At 45.4% G+C, this 14,040-nt stretch overlaps 1 protein-coding gene across 1 annotated transcript in view; it reads right to left on the minus strand.

The window, feature by feature from the left end:
- Nucleotides 1-309: 309 nt before the first annotated feature.
- Nucleotides 310-14,040, minus strand: part of LOC147621594 (protein CLAVATA3 INSENSITIVE RECEPTOR KINASE 5-like) — a 60,750-nt gene continuing 47,019 nt past the window's right edge. Inside the window, exons 6-11 of the mRNA XM_086824386.1 lie at nucleotides 2,808-2,867; nucleotides 2,611-2,708; nucleotides 2,372-2,518; nucleotides 1,744-2,085; nucleotides 1,269-1,651; nucleotides 310-1,169 (exon numbers count right to left, since the gene is read on the minus strand). Coding sequence (XP_086680512.1) covers nucleotides 852-1,169; nucleotides 1,269-1,651; nucleotides 1,744-2,085; nucleotides 2,372-2,518; nucleotides 2,611-2,708; nucleotides 2,808-2,867 — 1,348 coding nt within the window. The 3' untranslated portion in view covers nucleotides 310-851. The remainder of the gene's footprint in view (nucleotides 1,170-1,268; nucleotides 1,652-1,743; nucleotides 2,086-2,371; nucleotides 2,519-2,610; nucleotides 2,709-2,807; nucleotides 2,868-14,040) is intronic.

The raw sequence follows: 14,040 nt of genomic DNA on the forward strand, positions 1-14,040 counted from the left end.
TTCTGAATGTTCTAGCTCCTGACAAGCATATTAATTTCAAGTTGCAGAAAATTACTAGAGTATCAAACTCGCTACATTCTTCTTGTATTATGAAGAAGTCGCTCTCAAAAAGTTGCAGGTACACTTGTCTTGCCATATCTTTATGTTAGTTTTCAAACTGAATCACGAGTTCTTTCTCGACCTAGCTTCATTGTTAACACAAGTCATATTATGTTATCACTATTCACTACTACAAATAGTCATAGACAAGGATGGCAGCAACAGGAAACCCTCACTACACTGTGAACCAGCAGAAGGAAAACTGCTAGATACTCTAAAACCGCCTTTTCTCGTTAGGAATCCACATCTAAAAGAAAAACTACAAGGTTAATCTGACAAGAAAGCAAATGTTTGTTTGTTTGGTATATGAGGACACCTTGAAGGAAAAGGCCACATCATCTTTGCCAGTTGCCTTCTGCCATTACCTACATTGTAGCCTTTTGTGAAATGGTAGTAGTGGAGTGAGAATAAATGCAGCCCACCATAGCAATACAAAGATGGTTTTTGACATTTGGGTTCTGCATTCAATGCTGGGAATTGCATTCTCTAATGGGGGATCAATACATTACAAAAGCCACAGAAAAAGTGAGAGAACTTCTGCTTGCCTTCTTTAGGAACTATGCTGAGGAGTATATCTGATAAGTCTGATGCCGCATTGTGGCAGTGACCCTGTTACTCACAGCAAGGCTACAACACTTCTTTTTGCAACAGAGCTTCAAATTCGCCTGCCAATCCATAGTATTAAAAGTTGGCCAGTTCATTGCTGGCTACACAAGCCGTTCAGCTAAAAACTGTGCAAGAACAATGTGCCCTCATCTGGGTCCAGATAGCTCGACAGCTTCAAGTATCAACGAAGAGTCCTCCACCAGATCGAAATATCTCTGCGGTAAGAGTTCTGCGCTTTGACAGCGGTCAACCTCAGCTCTTTGCCATGCTTCCCACCTTTCAGCAAGGCCATTGCCTTCCAGCATTTGTAACACTTCAGACATCTTGGGACGATCAACAGGATCGAACTGTGTACACAACAGGGCAATTTGTACCATCTCCTCCAGTTCAGCTGCCAAATAATCAAGTTTGAGTTCAGCATCCACAAGTTCACTTAGTCTCTTCTCTTGCTGCAGATTTTTCACCTGTAAAACAATGTCGATGTCAACGAGTGCAACCCTTTAATATACAGCATTATACAACCTACACATAAGAGTCAATGTAACAAGCATAATGGTTCTTACACATTCCATAAGTACTAAGCCTTTCTGATTGGAAAGGCGCCCAAAGTCGATGGCTCTTTGTCCAGTAATAAGCTCCAGCAGCAGAATCCCAAAACCGAACACATCCGTTTTCTCTGAGGACTGTCCTGTAAACAAGTATTCAGGTGCTATGTGCCCTACTGTACCGCGCACAGTTGTTGTCACATGGGATTGTCGATGATCTAAGAGTTTAGCTAGACCAAAGTCCCCCACCACCGCTTCAAACTCTTTATCCAGCAGAATGTTGGCTGCTTTGACATCTCGATGAATAATTTTTGGATCGCATTGCTCGTGCAGATAAAGTAGCCCCCTGGCAGATCCAACAGCAATTCGCTTGCGAGTAGGCCAATCAAGGATAGGCTTTTCTGAGGGCAAAACAAGAGGTTCAAAACACACAAGTCTCTTGTTGTCAGCATCTATCCTATACGATTCATTTAATAGAATTATAAAAACCAACCTCGCAAGCGAGAGGCAACGCTTCCATTTGGCATGTAAGGGTAGACAAGCAAGCGTTCGGTTGAGGTTACACAATATCCAATCAAGCGTAGTAGATTTTTGTGCACAGCAAGGCTAATCATCTCTACTTCCATTTGGAATTGGACCTCCCCCCCTGCAGCATTCCTATCTTTCAGCCGCTTCACAGCAACTACTGTATCATCATGTAGGGAGCCCTTGTATACATTTCCAAATCCACCTCTTCCAAGTATTTTGCTGTTGTGGAAATTGTCTGTTGCAGCCTGCAGCTCTCGGAATGAGAACCTTTTGAGCTGTCCCAAACAGATTTCCGAGTCACCACGTTCTGGAGAAGTAGCCATATTTCAAGTCAATGCACAAACAAGTTTGGCAATTCAAGCAAACAATGGTGTTTCATACATCAAATGCGAGGTGCATTCAATGCCTTTGCAGGAATTACCAGTTAAAAAGCAGCCTTAATCTGTGACTACACAACAAAAAATATAGCCTTCTGTTGTAACTACGAAATTAATGCGCACTGGGCTAGGTGAAATCTGGAGAGCACATCGTACAAAGCTTTGTATGTTTGTATGTATTTATCACACGACCGAGGCATTGTTAGCCCAGCTCACCTATATCAAAAACTATTTGCTGCTTACGCCGTCTCCGCCACAACGTAAATGAACTAACAGCCAGCACTATGGATACAACAGAACCAGCACCTGTCCCAACTGCTATTGCTTCTATCTTTGATCGCCCTTGTGCACTTTGCCCAGGATCTGCCACATAGTAAAGCATAATTTTCAATGCATTGTGAAAGAGAATACTATTAGATCTGGGACAATGTCAATAGACAGACTTTGCTGCAAACCTTGCGAGGCATTCAGTGGAAGAGAGAGAGGCGAAGGAAGTTCTCCAGGGCAGTCATGCAGAGTGTCAAATCCACAGAGTAACTTGTTTCCCGAGACACTGCAAACAGGTGCCATATGATATATCAACCCCACAACATAGATGAAACAGAAAAGTTCAATGCCACAAGAAAATTAAGAGCCATGGTTTGAAGATTACTTGAAAGTTGTTGCTGACATGCGAGGCACATGTCCACTTAAGTTATTGTAAGATAGATCCCTGAAATCCCAAAAAATATTACAAACTCGTGAGCAGAATATAACTGCTCATTGTCACAAGAATGTTCCTTTCTTTGTACATTTCTAACGAAGAAATGATGTTAAACCCACAAAATGATTACTGTAAACCAACTTTATCGTGATTACTGTAAACAATCCAAATGATGTTAATGTTGGAAGTTGGCTCCCAATGGCCATCTCCAATCATTGCTTGAATGGAAATTAGGTATGGTTTTTGTCATAGACATCATAGACTATGGTTCATGTGATTGTATGGATGTAAAAGGGTATTAGACATTGACAAGAGGTAGTAAATGGGTAAAGGAGTCAACTAGAAGAAGGCGCCTCATGCAAGTGGGCAAGTGGAGATTCCATAGGCTAGAATCTAGCTTACATGGTTGTGGAGAGGATGACATCATTGCTTATGTACATCAAGGCATCTACCTTGGCCTATTTAAGAGGCTTCTGTCACATGCACCCTGCACTGGAGTGCTATATGACACATTGGCTCTACATCAGTGCACCATTCATCAGTAGCATTTACCTTTTTAGGAATATTTTGTCGTATGCCGTGGCCCCATTGTGAGCCCCAGTTCGGGACATGTCAGGCATGAGCTACGTAGGGCAGTCTCCACAGCCATAGAGAGTTTGCACGTGTCAATCCTCTTAACCCACTTGGAGAATTTATCAGATAGTGCATGTAGTGTCAGCCTTAGTATTAGGTATGCATCAATAAGACAAAGTGCATGATAAAGCATGCCTATGGGCCAGCCAAAGGCCAGCCCATGGCCACAGGCTTCAGTCGACAGCCTGTGTAGGGTTGTTTACAGCCCTGTGAGCCAGCCGACAGCAGTAGCAACACTTGGCCAGCACTAGGACTCAGCCGACTGCATCTGAGGCTTCATAGCTATAGTCGTCCAGCATAAGGTGTAGCTCAGCAGGCAGTCGGGCAACCCATTCAGTCGGGTGGCATCAAATGTAGTATTTTAATAAGCACAGCATTTTATTTAGCATTTAATGCTAATAAATGTCAAAAAGCAACTGGGCGACCAGCAGCTTGGCAGCAGATAAATGCAAATGCAAGCGCTTCATTTCCCAATAATTCATGCAGGTATTCAGAGAAATTCAGCAAAGTCAAGATGAGTTCCAAGCATTCCTAGGTCTCTACGAAGGGCATCTTCAGCATTCAGCCAGCATATGTGCATCCCTCAGTTTTGGGATTGCATAATGGTCATTGAATAGCCATTCAACAGAGCTTGGACAGCATTTGGATCAGCTTGCGTTTGGTCTACATCGTCCTTGCGTCTGGCAGTCCTCAGTCATCATTCACACTCATTGTAAGTTCTCCAAAGAGTAATATAAGCAAATATTCCTGCTTGCAGAGGGGGGCCCTTCAGTGGGTAAATTGGGACCCAATATTGTGTCGACTCTTATCTGATTTCTCTCTCTTCTCTACTCTCTCTCTACGTGGAATTGCACAAACTCACGGGTATAAAGAAGGCTTTGTTGCGTGTTACGACGATCAACCCCTTGCATGCTACATTAGTATCGGAGGTAGAGGTTGTAACCCAACTTGGCTACCCTAAAGTGAGAGCATTCCGTGGATGGTAGAACTGCGGTCGGGAAAAACCACCCAGGCCTCCACAATGTCAAGAGAGACATGGTCACCAAGTTACAGAAGATATCGAAGAAGAGTTCTAAAGGGAAGACACACCTCCTATAGAAACGCTTCCGCCAAGCAATGAAGATTTCATCAGATTGCTCTTGGAGCAAAGCAAGTTGCAAAGGCAACAAATTGAAGCCAAAGAAGAAACGGCACAAGAAAAAAAATCTAAAGAAGAGGCGGAAAAAGCCAAAGCAACAGCTGAAAAAGCTAAAGAAGAAACAAAAAAGCCCAAAGAGCTCTCAGAATTGAAAAATTTATTTCTTCTCAAGTTTTCTCTCTTCTCCCTACACTAGCGAACCAAGGCGCAAGTTCCTCCACCACCCCAACCACCACCGTCATATGAGCTCAACCTAACCTCAGTAAGTATCATGGTAAGTGTGATCATGCTGCAGTATTACAATTCATTCATCAATTTGTCGCATATTTTCCTTTGGCTAAGGTTTCAGATCCACAAGATCGAGTCCACCTAGCGGCACCTCACCTTTCAGGCGAAGCGGTCACTTAGTGGTAGCATTGGTTGAGTCTACATGTCGACCCGTTCACAAGGGCTCCGCAGTATGTATGGGACAACTTTGTGTCCGACGGTCGACCTAAAGAAAAGGTTTCTCCCTCCACAGTACATGACCAACCTTGAGGATGAGTTTTACACTCTTCCAAAATGGGTCACCCGTGCCAACTTACTCTAACAAAGTAATCATGTCAGCACAGTAGTTAGGTATATCTGAGGAGGATGAATTGAAACAAATCATTAGAGGTCTAGATACGAACATTAGATTTACTATACGTAATTTTGAGCTACAGTCTTATGACAGGGCTCTCACTCTTTGCTCAGAATCAAGAAATGATGCTGAACGGAAGAAAGCCCAAGTAACCCCAGACTGGCTCCAAACCCCAACAACAATCATCCACAACCCAACGATCATCATCTCAGGGGGGGGAAGGAGGCTCAGAATAACAAAGATAATAAGAAAGAATCCTAGAGCACTTCAACAGGTAAGAAGGATAAAACCTTTGCACCTAAGAAAACGCCTGAGGAAAAGGCCAAGGAGGGCATCACTGGTGGATATCTCCAACTAGAAGAGCAAACGCGGTAAAAGGGGGAGAACAAATGTTTCTTCTGCCACACCATGGAGCAAGGTTGTTAGAGGCGTCAGAGGCGTTTCGTACGAGGCGGGTATGGTACGCGCCTCGAAAGACACGTATTTTTTAGAGACGTTAGAGGCGCTGTTTTTATATATATATATATATATTATATAGTGATAGATAGGTATAATATATATAGTGAAAGTTGAGAGAGAGAGAGAGACTAGAGTGTGTATGTATGAGCCTTGAGGGAGGGAGAAATGTAATGTAATGTTATATTAACGTCTTCAAAAGGCCATAATGACCTATGAGACCAAAAGTTACATCATGGTGGATCTGATACAATGTCTGGATAAAAAAACCCAGAAAATGAAAAATAAAGATGATACTACTGGCACCTAGAAAATGAAACTGGAACTGGAAGGTACACTATGGAGGTACCTCCATCTCATAATATGTGCCGCATCGGACACTGGCGGATCTCCTCAATATCCTCTGTGGTCAGCACCCTGACTGGGTGTCTCGCATGCCTCGCAAGAATAATCCGAATCTGCCGCTGCAACCTCCGTCTATGCTGGGATGCCCTCCTCCGTGGTCGTGGGCGTCTGGACCACCCAAGCTCAATCGCACGATCAATCAGTGTACCCCTGGTGTGGGCGGTATCCATGTCCTGCTGCTGCTGTGGTCCATCTGGCGCAGTGATGGCCGGACTAAAGAAGTCTGTAATATGCCTCTGAGTCTGGCTCTCTGTGCGCCTAAGCAGGCTATCTCTATGTCTCCGCAGCTCAAGCAAGAACAATCCCAAACACCTCTGGTCCTGGTACCCCATGACTCTGGAAAGTGGTCCAAAACCCTCTCTGAATAAACAGTGGAAACGACCACGTATCTCATAGTATGCAGTACAATGGCATATATAATGCAGCTCTGTCTCTGGCTCCCCATGGCATACTCGGCATATCCTGGCCTCAGCTGGTATACCTCTATATCGGCCAATCTCAATCTCAAGCTGGTGTGAGGATGTGCGAATCTGACCAATAGCACATCGTACTGCATGAGACAAGTGTACATCCATGTAACTGGGTCTGATCACAAAACCATCTGCTGTGAGCTGAAGAAAATGTTCTCTGTAGAAAGCCATCTTCGTGCCCAGCTCCTCAGTCGGCTGTATCCATGTCCTCCTAATGTCCAGCTGAACTAAATCCTGACGGATGAGTCTGGTAATCTCTGTCCGTGTAAGAGTGAGAGAGGGTGCCTCCAGAGAATACTGGAAGGGAGGCAATCTGTCCATGCTAAAACCATGTGCCTGGAACCAAGATGTCATCTGTCCATACCAACAAGCCGTGTCTCCCTGTAAAGCTAACTGTCGGGAGGACTCCAGGGCGAGGCGTGCATATCTGTCTCGGGGGAGATCCCACAAGCCATGTATGTAGGAGACTGATCTCGTAAGAGCCTCAATCACCAGAGGGGCAGCCGCCAGCTCTGCTCGAATAATCTCATGAGGTACCACAGCCTTGGCTCTAATAAGCCTAGCAATCATAGATACCAAAGGCCTCTCCATACCTCTCCACCCGCCTGCGCTGTGATGGCCCACTGAAGGTCCCCATATCTGCACTCCATAAAGCATAGCTGATGTCACTAGAGTGTCAAAAAGCCAGAGTTTTGTTCGAGGTTCCTGAAACTGAACCTGCGAACACATCCTCTCCAAACCACCCAGGGCTGCATGTGCTCTAGTCAATCTAGTCTCTGCTGCTCTCCTCATCGAAAACACTGGCCCACTGAATACTACCCCAAGATATGTATATGCATCTGTATACTCCACAATCTCCTGCCCATATGTAAATGTGGGAGCTGATCGCCTAACCCACTGTGGCGTGGTGTTAAACACCATAACCTTGGTTTTGCCAAGGTTGACAGACAATCCACTATCATGTGCAAACTCATGTAAAGCATCCAGATGACGCTGCATACCCTCAGGAGAGTCAGAGATCAACACAATATCATCAGCATATAACAATAGTGGGATCCATGTACCTGCTAGCTGGGCTCCTCTGTCCCCCAATCTCTCAATGTAGTCAGAAGCCTCATCCACATACATACCAAACAGTGAAGGAGATAACGGGCAACCTTGCTTCACTCCTATAGTGGAGTGAACCAAAGTAGAGACCCCCTCTGGGGTGCGTACCTGTCCTGCAACTGATCTGTATAAAGCCATAATTCCCCATATGAGCTCTGTGGGTACCCCCATCTCCTGTAATCGCCTCATCAATCTGGCTCTGGGCACTGTATCAAATGCTTTGCGGAAGTCCACAAAGCTACAATAAATCCGTCGCCCATGCGACCTGCCCTCCTCAATAATGGCCCGGAGAGTCAAGATGTGGTCAAGAGTAGAGAAACCTCTCCTGAACCCTGCCTGTCCCTCTGCTCGAATGCCAGCTCTCTCTGCCCATCTACTCAACTGCTGCTCAAGAATGGATGCATACAATCGTGCTAGTGTGTGACCAATCATAATAGTGCGATAATTCCCTGGCTGCATAGGGTCCCCTGACTTGAAGATAGGCACGATGGTGGACCTACTCCAAGTCTCGGGTAAGCCTTCGCACATAGCACGATTGAACATCACTGCTAGAAGCTCTGCCAGCATGTCTCTCGCATGAGAGAGGGTGTGTAAGAGAGGGAGAGAGAGTGTGTGTGTGTGTGAAAGAAAGAAAGCTATATTAAACGTCTGCAAAAGGCCAAATGACCTATGAGACCAAAATAGTCCATCATCATCATCTAGATACACCATCAAGATTCAAGGGTAAAAAGTAAAATGAAATGAACCGGTAGTATAGAGAGAGCTCCAAAAGTGGGTATAAAAAACATCACTCTACCACCACAATAGGCACCGCAACAGCTACAGCTACAGCTACACCTCCCACATCAACCACAAATGCAATCCAACTCTTGTCTGCCTTAAACGTCATACCCACAGTGGTACGTGACAATAAGCAAGAGGGCATGGTTGAGGAGCAAAAGGAAGCCCCCATTCGTGCTTATGGCATAGCAAAGGGACAACAGTTCATTTTCTCTTTGATATGGACAACTCTGTTCTCCTCAGTTGGCTAAAAAGATGAGTTGTACTCATGTACTAAATCCTCCGGACGTAGATGGATTCACACTGGGTCTTCGCACACACATCTCTCATAAGGCTCACCAATTCTCATTCATGGTTCAAAAAGCCACATTTCACCGAGACTTCATTGTCTCACCTCTTTTAGGGTGTGATATGATTCTCAACATTCAATGGTTTAGGGAGTATGCACTCATTCCTGATTGGAGGCAGAACACTTACACGATTGTTGATAGTGTTCTTGAGCCTATCCTAATTCATGGAGATAGGAACATTCCAAGTATTCCCCTAATCTCACACATCCAGGTCCAACAAGCTATCAAAAAAGGAGCCGAGTGTGCATTGATTTATGTCCGTAGCCAACAATCTTGTGTTCAATCAGCAACCCCATTAACGCTAAAGTTGGATGGTCTCCTAGCATAGTTTCAGGACATCATGCTAAAGAATGATCTTCCACTGCAACTCCCACCCAGTCGTCTTGAGGATCATCGCATTCAGTTGGTCCCCAAGATGGAACTACCCAGTAAGTTCCCCTATCGCCTTTTTGAGGCACTGGAGAGTGAACTGGAGCAACAGCTTTCCCAACTACTCAACGTTGGATTCATCGGGCTGTCATCCCTGCCCTTTGCTGCACTCATCTCGTTTGTGCAGAAGAAAGACAAGTCCGCACGATCATGCGTGGACTACAACGCTCTTAACAAGCTCACAGTGAAGAATAGGTTCCCAATGCCCAGGCTTGAGTATATCCTTGAGCGACTAAAGTTCTTTTCAAAGATAGATCTCAAAAGTGGTTATCATCGGGTTCAGAACTTTACGGCTGAGATTCCAAAAAACGGCCTTCAGGACTAAACGTGGCCATTACGAGTTTATGGAGATGCCATTCAGTCTCACCAATGCACCTGCGACGTTTAACAAGATGATGTCTCGGGTATTTGTGGAGCTCATAGGAAAGTGCGTGTCCTGTTAGCAGTCATCTCCTATCTGTACACTATGTCAGGGCCTCTGTTGTGGATGTGCCCACTCGTTTTAGTGTCTTTCCATTTTTCCTCACTCTCCATATATTTTTTCTATTTTTCTGGAGGAGTGGGTGGGCTGACGGCTGCCCCAGATGCTAGCCGACTGTGTTTTTGCTGCCCAAGTATTCTGGTGCTACCCGGCTATCTCTCAGTGCTGGCCGACTGCATATCTCCTGGCGGACTGAGTATTTTGCTGGTCATGGGAAGCCAGGGCTGTTGTCGGATATTTATGGGCTGGCCAACAAGCAACCAGGGGCCATATAAAATGGCCCCTTGCCCCCACACTCCATTGTTTATATTTTCCAAGATTTTATTGGTGTATATAGCAGAGTTACACAGCTTCTCTCTCTTTTTCATTTGTGTATTGCTCTCTACAGCAATTGTCTTCATTTCCGCTGTGCATTCTGACATGATATCAAAGCCCCAGGTGGCTTGAAGCTTAGAGATAGTGGGACATCGAGGGTTTGCTGATTGGAGACTGTTTGGGCTGTACGGGACTTGGAGATTGGGTAGAAGGCGGCCATCACCGTTGGACAGCCACCTTGCATTCTATTTGCAGCCTCTTCTTCTTTTTTCCCACCCACCCTCCCTTCACAAGACCTTGTGAACCCTTGAGATGGCATATTTGCTTGAGATGGCTGAGAAGCACGTGAAGATCCCAACACTCCCCACGTTCCCGGTGGACCAACAGTTGGACGGGAACAACTACGGCATATGGAGGTAACGATGGAGTCTGTTTTGGAGTCCTATGACTTGGCTAGTTCCATTGTTGTTGGGGTTCCACGGCTAGAGTTGGAAGATGGGGAATCACCCTCTATACGGAAGGAACAGGAGGCACAGGCACAGTTATGGGATCATGTTAATGCCCACGTCCGTTCTTTCATCTTCCTAAATTGCACACCACAGGTGATCAATTACATAAAGCATATGACACTGGCCAGAGGGATTTGGCAGCATTTGGCTTCTTTGTACAATAGGGTATCACCCATGAAGAGGATCTCCTTGCAGATGCGGGTGATGAATCCTGCAAAGTCTTCGACGATGCGGGAGCACATCAACAAGTTGCAAGCTCTTCAGCAGGAGGTTCTCCAGGCCAGGAAAGAGATATCGTCAAAGGATATGGCCATCACGTTGTTGTCCCATTTGCCCTCTCAGTACTCAACATTTTACTCCTCTTTGATTACCAGTGGCAGTCTCAGCACCATCACATGGGAGGAGCTTGTGCCAATGGTCTTGGACCAAGAAGAGCGATTTACGAACCCTCCACAGGGCGGAGGTTCTAAGGCCTTGACTGGCCAGCGGTCGAAAGACCATAACAACAACAACAAGGGCAAAGGGAAGCCTTCATTAGAGAAGTCTCACTCACTCACTATGGCTGAGGAATGACCTACGTAACTCATGCCTAACATATCCTAGACTGAGGATTACAATGGAGTCACGGCGTACGACAAATATCATCCTAAAGGGTACTAATATTGTACAATGTTGCACTGATGATGATGATGAGCCATCTTGTCACCGTGCACTACAATGCAGAGTGCATGTGACATTCCCTCCTGCTTAGCTTGGCGGCAGGTTCATGGCTTCCAAGTAGTCCGCCACAACAACTGGGGGTACTCTTGAAAGAACTCCTTCCGCAAAGGGAACCCTATGTGAAAATGGCATTTTTCCTAGTCCTAAAAAGGGAAATTTATTGGTTTTATATGGTTTTTCTGATTTTTTAGGCCCAGTGCTGCTTGGGCCGACAACCCTTGTACTAGGCCGACCAGTAGCCCGCCTACTATATATAGCATAGCTTCATCATTCAGTCCCACATCACATCGGTGACCACATCTGCTGCTGCTGTTGTTACTGCCGGTGCCTACTCTACATCAGATTATCATCGCCTTTCAGCTCCAACGTTTCTCTTGCAGCAGATCACCTCAGTGGGACATCAACCCTCTCTGTTACAGCACATCATTGGGACATCACATTAGTGTTTTACATCAGCATCACATCGTTGGGATAGCAATCCACTCTCTGCTACAACACCTCGTTGGTACAACAACTCTCTGCTACAACACATCAACTCACATCTTGGGACAGCAACCCACTCTATGCTACATCAGTTCTACGTTTTTCCCCTATAACTCACCTCACGATAGCAACCCACTCTGTGTTTCATCATCATCATCTGACATTAGTCGAGACGACAACCCTCTCTGCTTCTCACCACCACTCAGGTGTTGGAGCACCCTCATCACCAGAGATCTGGACCACACAAGGGATGGGACTTCTTACTCATTGTATAAGAGTTGGCTGGCCACGAGGGGCCCACTTTCGGTGCTACCCGACATCTTAAAACATTTGCCCAAATTTTGGCCGTTTTGAAGGGTTTTAGAAAATACTCGCCCAATTTTAGACATTTTACGGGCATTTTTTGAAAACATTCACCCAAATTTTGGCCGTTTTGAAGAGTTCTAGAAAATGCTCGCCCAATTTTAGACATTTTAGGGCATTGTTTGAAAACATTCGCCCCATTTTCTATAATTTTAAATTTATATAGAAGGAATAATCGCCAACCCACCTACGCTTATATATTTATGGAGACATCTTATTTTTTACCCCGTGGTCGACTAGGTCATATCTAATCGTGTGCATGGCCGACGAGGCCATGTGCTGGACATGAGGATAGACCTATCCGTGGGCCCATTTTTGGGGGCTATGGGCCTGTTTCTACTGGATGACTTCTGCCCCTTGCCCATATATATATAGGACACTTGCCCCCCTGCACATTCTATACCAACTATCTTGTGTATATAGAAGAGTTTACACCACTTCTCCTCTCTTGCACTTATGATGCGTTTTTCTGCTCTTAGATTTTTGTCTCATTTCCATTAAACATTCCGACATGGTATCAGATCCCCAAGTGACTTGAAGCTTTGGAGATGGTGAGAGCTTGTGGCGTTGGTGTACTTGGTGCTAATTGGAGCATGTTTGGGCTGTACGGGACGTGGAGAAGTGCCTAGAAGGCGGGCGTCAAAAAAGAAGTGCATCCTCTTCTTCAAATTTTGTTTCCCACCAACCCTCTCTTCACAAGACCACGTGAACTCCCGAGATGGAAAATTAGCTCAGGGTGGTGGCGGAGAAACCTATGAAGATCCCCACCCTCCCGACGTTCCTAGTGAACCGACAGTTGGACGGGCTCAACTATGTCCCGAGGTTGGAGATCTGCCACAACAGCACAGCGGGCTGCTCCACATTCTTTTCGGGTACTGAAGTGGTTGTTGGATACCATTTGAGAGTCTGGTGTGACCAAGTATCCCTCCAAGTGGACCACAAAGGATGGACCTCGAAGAGCACACAAATTCGTGAAAAAAGTCAGTCACAGGAGAATTTATAGGTAAATTATTCCTTGCTGTCTCATATCGTTTGGGACAAGGAGCCTACTTCAGTTAAGGAAGCCCTTTCCCACGAGACTTGGAGGAAAGCCATGCAAGTGGAACTAGAGGCCATAGAGAAGAATGGGACTCGGGAGGTGGTTCTGAGACTGTCGAAGGAACGGTCAGTCATTGGTGTCAAGTGGGTGTACAAAACCAAGTATAAGTCCAATGGGAACAAGGCCAGAATTGTGGCACTAGAGTTGCTCTTGATGATGATGACCTAGTGTTGGTCACACAACATGGACTCGGAAAAGAATACAAGCCCTTTGTAATCATCTCAATGAGAGATAAGTTTCTAAGCTTCCAAGAGTTGTTTCCTCATGAATGCTAGTTCCATGAGTTTCCAAGAGTTGTTTTCTCTTATGTTGTTAGAGGAGATGAGGTTTGTAGGTGGTTTTTAACAATTTAAAGCAATTGGTGAGAAAGACCTTGTCATGGGAAATAAAGGGAAAGGTGGTAGGTTCAAAGGAGGCCAAAGATGTAGAGGTTTTGAAAGGTAAAACCAACAGCATGTTAGTTGATCAAATCAGCAATCTAGGGATCAAAATGCCCAAAGACATGGCCAAAAAGTGGCCAGTACGAGGGCCAACAAAGCTCAAGAGGCAAGGAGAGTGTTATATCCCAGGGCTAATGTCACATGCATCCTGCACTTGGATGGCACATGGACATATCTGAACAAGAAGGTGCAAGACTTGGAGCGGAAACTAGTCCCATGTGAGCCCAGTCTGGGACGAGTCAACCAAGGTTCCACTCTAAGCGTCCAAGGTCAGGTGTGCATTTCCTTATACATAAAGCAGTGCTAGCCCACTCTAGAATGATGTCAGATGATCCAAGTGTTGGATTTGCAAAAATAAGACACCATGCATCTGTAGGAAGCA

This window comes from Cibotium barometz, chromosome 30, assembly GCF_041138505.1.
Source record: "Cibotium barometz isolate CiBa-2024 chromosome 30, ASM4113850v1, whole genome shotgun sequence".
NCBI classification, from domain to species: domain Eukaryota; kingdom Viridiplantae; phylum Streptophyta; class Polypodiopsida; order Cyatheales; family Cibotiaceae; genus Cibotium; species Cibotium barometz.